The sequence below is a fragment of the Papaver somniferum genome, chromosome 6, assembly GCF_003573695.1.
Source record: "Papaver somniferum cultivar HN1 chromosome 6, ASM357369v1, whole genome shotgun sequence".
In the NCBI taxonomy this organism is placed as follows: Eukaryota; Viridiplantae; Streptophyta; class Magnoliopsida; order Ranunculales; family Papaveraceae; genus Papaver; species Papaver somniferum.
In genome coordinates, this window is record NC_039363.1 from 138,345,909 (window position 1) to 138,350,886 (window position 4,978).

Sequence of the window (4,978 nt, forward strand, 5' to 3'; positions counted from 1 at the left end):
GGGATAGAGTAGAACTTTTTGTAATAAATGTATTTCCCGCCGAACTTAATGAGATTCAAAAGTTTCTGTACTTTATCTTATTTCTTGACTATCCCACCATGACCACCACAGTAATCAGAGCAGACCCTCAACCGCTTCTGTTTCGAAGTTATGATAATATCCAATTTTGACCATCTTCTAGTTAAGTTGACTCAAATCTAACAACTGATTTTGTTTGGATTTGGGTGTCTCAAAATTAGAGCATCTTTTATGAGTGAGTGGACACAGAGATCCCTTTCTTGAATCATCACAGAGACACAGACTCAACATGGTTTTTGATTAGATCCTTATCAATTTCTAGATCAATTCAATCATATCCATTGATTGCTGTCACCTGTTTTTTTGACCTAACTAGGTTGTTTTGTGACTAGTCTTCTGACCTAGCTATGAGTCTACTTCCATTAACCCGATGCTTTTAATCATCATTCATTAGATTCATTGTTTGTAGTTTGTACTTCAAAAATCAATACAAGATAGATAGATAGAGATAGAGAGGAACCAAAGTTGATAGCATTTTCATAAGAGTTTTTTCTCAGCTGCAAACATTTTATACATAGAACAAACAGTCAAGAAAACACTGAGACACTCCTAGCTAAAGAGAGTTAACTAGACCACCATAAACAAAAGAGAAATCAAGAAAATGAACAAACTTCTTGAAGTTCAAAATGAAAGCCAAAAAAAACACACACACACACACAAAAAAAAAGAACCAGAACAAAGCACCATTTACCACCACCACCCTAAAATATTGTCATCCTAAAATTAGCAGCTTTAAACAATGTTTACCCCCCCCCCCCCCCCCCCCCCCCCCCCCCCCCCCCCCCCCCAAGAAAACTAATCCCAAAATCTCACTCCCTCAATCTACAAAAAGCTAACTTTTACTTCATCAAAAATTTCTTCTTCTTTTCTCTTGCTCATTATGCTTCTGAATCTTGAAAACTGAAACCCCCATCACTATTTACCATTTCCTGCATTAAGTATAACATTACCAGTAATTAAATTCAATCCCATATGTGCCAAATCTATATCTAATCAAAGCAAGAAAAAGAACAAATCAAAAATGGGGAAAGACAAAAATAAAAATAAAAATTAGCAGCATTACTGACCTGTTGAGTCTTGTTAGCTTGCACTTCTTCATTACCCATCTTTGAAGATGGTTTTTTGGAGGACACATTGTTATTATTTCTGTTTCTTTTCAGACCTAAAAGCTCTTTCCACCTGATTGGACTCTTAGGTGGTCTTGATGATGATGATGACGGAGTACTACCTGTGCTCTGATCATTGAGAAGTTCATCCCTCAAAGTCATCTTCTTGGTGTTGTTGTTTGAAGTATCCTTGAACGGTAGCAATTTTCCTTTAGAAAAAAGCTCATCAGCAGGTGCAGCCATCATAGTAAAGTTATCAGTAATAGAAAACTCGAAATCTGAAGAAGCTGGTGGTGATTGATAGTAATCTCTCCTTTGAGTATTATTATTCATTCTCTGGGTATCAACAAAATCTAGTGAAAATGAAATTCTTGGACTCATTTGTGATGAACAGTAGCTGTTTTGATGTTGTTGTTGTTGTTCTGTATTGTTATACATGTCTAAACATGCCATGGCACAACCCTTGACACTCTTTTTTTCACCAAAAACCCTAAACAATCTTCTCTCACTCACTCACTCTCCTTATCTCTCTAACTTGTAGTGCTAAATCAAGTAGGGGTGAGGGTGGTATTTATATATGTAAAAGAAGATGGTGTTTTGTAATGTTTTTTCAGTTTTTTGTCTTATTGTTAATGAATTATCTAAAGATATACACTTAAAAATACACTGTGTATATGTATGAGACCTTCAATGCTGGCTGATATCTAGCCAGATCTGTCCTCTCTATTTCTCTGCAACTCTCTCGTCAATCAATAATATTATATGTGTGGGTGTGAAACTTCCAACATGTACATTTTAAATCTTTGCTGTTTAGAACTTTTGAAACTTGGAAAACTGATCATCACCATTATCAAGCATTGGATAGAGAGAGAGAGGAGGGGAGTAAAGATAAGATAAGAACATTTTTCAGTAGTACTGCTTTGAGAATTAGTAAGTAGGGTTTCAGACTTTGAGTAGTTAATCAATTACTCATGGTTTTCCATTTGTATTTAACTGTATACTTGTTGTACATTTGTACCATCTCTACTGCGAAACTAATCAAGAAAAAAAAAGTCTTATCGCAAAGATTATTACGTGCACATGTATATATTTTGTTTTGGCTAACAATTTTTTTTTCTTTTTTGTTATCCGTCCAGAGATTAGCATGCAACTGCAAATTTTATAACCTGCAGCTCACCATTTTGATCTTAATGTATATATATTAATGATAATGGAATGATATTTTAAACTTAGAAAACATTTGTTGGTGGGGTGGTGAGAGTGGGGACTGTCGGACTGGTATTCAGCAGAGAGCAACTGATATATAGAGAAAGATGCAGGGGAAAGAAAGGGGGTAGTAGTGGTGGTGGTGACAGAGGAGTATGTTTTGATTTTTGATTTATTATCTGCTGCTGCTGCTGCTGCTGTTGGTGCAGTACTAACAGTGAGAGAGAAAAGAAAAGCAGCAGCAGCTTCAGGCATTGGCATTGTTGACTGAGCTTTGACTAAAAAAAAAAAAAGTAAGTATAGTAATTAATTTGGGTCTCAGAGAATGCGCTGGAGATACCAACGGATCCATGGGTTATACTTGTCTCACGTGATTAGATTAGTCAGTGCTGATTAATCAAATATTAACTCTAAATTTTGAATTACTCTTGGTTTTACCGAAAAATCTTCAGTTGAGCATGATAGAATTACTTTGCAGATTATATTAAGCCTTAATTATGCCAGATGAGATTATATATTACTGCAAGTCTGCAACAGTCCGGGACTTGCAAACTTTTTGCATTGACCCAATAAGACTTGATGAACATTTCTTTTATGTTTTATGTATGCGTATTTTGTTCTTCCATCCTTTGTAAACAGTGATGGTAAAATGAAAAACGATCTGCTTAAGGTGATCCTTATAAGGCCAAAAACCAACTCGTGAAGCATCAAGAGACAATCTTCTTCTAGTGGATGGGGATGAGGGAGGGGATTGGATAATATTTCAGAAAATGGGCTATATAGCCAAAAATGTATGTTTTTTGGGTCAAATGGACGGGTAAACTTTCCGTCTGGGTCAATAACCAAAAGAATCTTTTAATGGGAAGAGACGTTACTGCCCTTCTTCATCTTCTTCAAATGACCAAAAGAATCATTTCTTCTCGTCTTCTTCGCTCGAACACAAATCTGATCTGAAAAAAGTGTAAAACAAGCTCTTCTCCATCTCCGCCATCACCACCGTGGAAAATCAAACTCTCTCTTCAAAAAAATTTCATCACCACCACCACCACCAGCACCACCACCAATTATCTCCAAAACCCATCTTCAACTGCTCTCCACCGAATCCATTGAGTTATTCTTCTGCTATCGATATTCTCTTTCTCCACCACCACCATCATCAACTATAACCACATCTACCACCACCACCACCATCGACAATACTACAACCACCACCATCAGCATCTACATCAAACTACAACCAACACCACCACCTTCCTCCACCACCGCAACCATCAACAATACTACAACCACCAACATCAACATCTACAACAACTACAACCAACACCACCACCTTCCTCCACCACCGCAAACATCAACATCATCGTCAAACACCGGCAAACCCTAATTAAATGGAGAGTTCTCAAATTCATTCAAACCAAAATTAGGGTTTTCTCTTCCATCAATTTCACTGGTAAGTTTCTCGATCCTAATTCTTTTTCATGATTTTATTATCAGAACTCATCAATTTCATGCGAATTGATGTTAACTACCTTAATTTTCTGAAATGAATCATTTTTATGAGTGAAATTTCATTCTTTTTTTTTTCTTCTTGTGTAAATCTAGCTTAAAACATGATTGAAAATGGTTTGGATTAAACTGGTTTCATCTTGGTTTATGTTTTGTAAAATACAGTTTAAAAGTCATTGAATTTTGTTTGTATATAACTAGTTTCATCTAGGTTAAGCTTATGTAAAATCTACTCTGAAATTGATTGAATTTGGTTTGGATGAAATTTGTTTACACATTGATATACCTCAATTTTCATCAGAATACCTTTGGTGAAACCAGTTTCATCTAGTTGCGGACTGTAATATATTTGTTTTTTGTCAAAATATACAGGATGAAACCCAGTTTCATATAACTTACATATTGATATACCTTAATTTCGTAAGAACACTCAGGATGAAACCAATTTCATCTAGTTGTAAACTGTAATATAATTTTATTTTCGTTAAAATATGCAGGATGAAAACTAGTTTCATATAGTTATAGACTATGATATAATTGTATTTTCATCGGAATATGCTGGATGAAATCAGTTTCATCTCGTTTTGAAGCGTGGTATACCTGGATTTTCATTACTAGATTACTTAATGCGTTACCCACATGCCATATTACACAGGAAATGTCAACACCATTTCAGTAAATGGCCCTATGTCCTTTCAATATTTCAATTTTATGTTTTACAATTGAGGGCAACTGAAATGAGGGCACCCCCTCTGTACATGTTCTTTTCTTCCTTAAATGGTGATTGTATTTCCTTTTAATTTCCTCTAGGTCCTTCCAGTTGGAAAAGGATTGCTTGGGTGTCGAGTTGTCTCTAAAGGATGAGCTGCAGCTGGTTATGAAGTAGTTGCAGGGGTGATGCTGAAATGAGATTGTTGTGATGTCGAGGATATGAAACTGATGTTGTTGCAGTTAAATGTAATGGCTTGGAGGTGCTTGTACTGGAGTTTGGTTGCAGCTGCAGTTGTTGGATCTGGTGGCAGTAATGGAGCTAATGGGTACTGGTGGTGTTGTTTTGATGATGGAGAAACTGGTTCTAGTGA

At 36.0% G+C, this 4,978-nt stretch overlaps 1 protein-coding gene across 1 annotated transcript; it reads right to left on the reverse strand.

Annotated features, from left to right (window-relative positions):
• Nucleotides 1-872: 872 nt before the first annotated feature.
• LOC113286237 lies at nucleotides 873-1,707 on the reverse strand. Its single transcript, XM_026534902.1, has 2 exons — nucleotides 1,146-1,707; nucleotides 873-1,007 (listed from the first exon to the last, which is right to left on the reverse strand). The coding sequence occupies exons 1-2, from the start codon at nucleotides 1,635-1,637 to the stop codon at nucleotides 957-959; spliced, it is 543 nt and encodes a 180-aa protein (XP_026390687.1). The 5' UTR covers nucleotides 1,638-1,707; the 3' UTR covers nucleotides 873-956.
• Nucleotides 1,708-4,978: the final 3,271 nt, after the last annotated feature.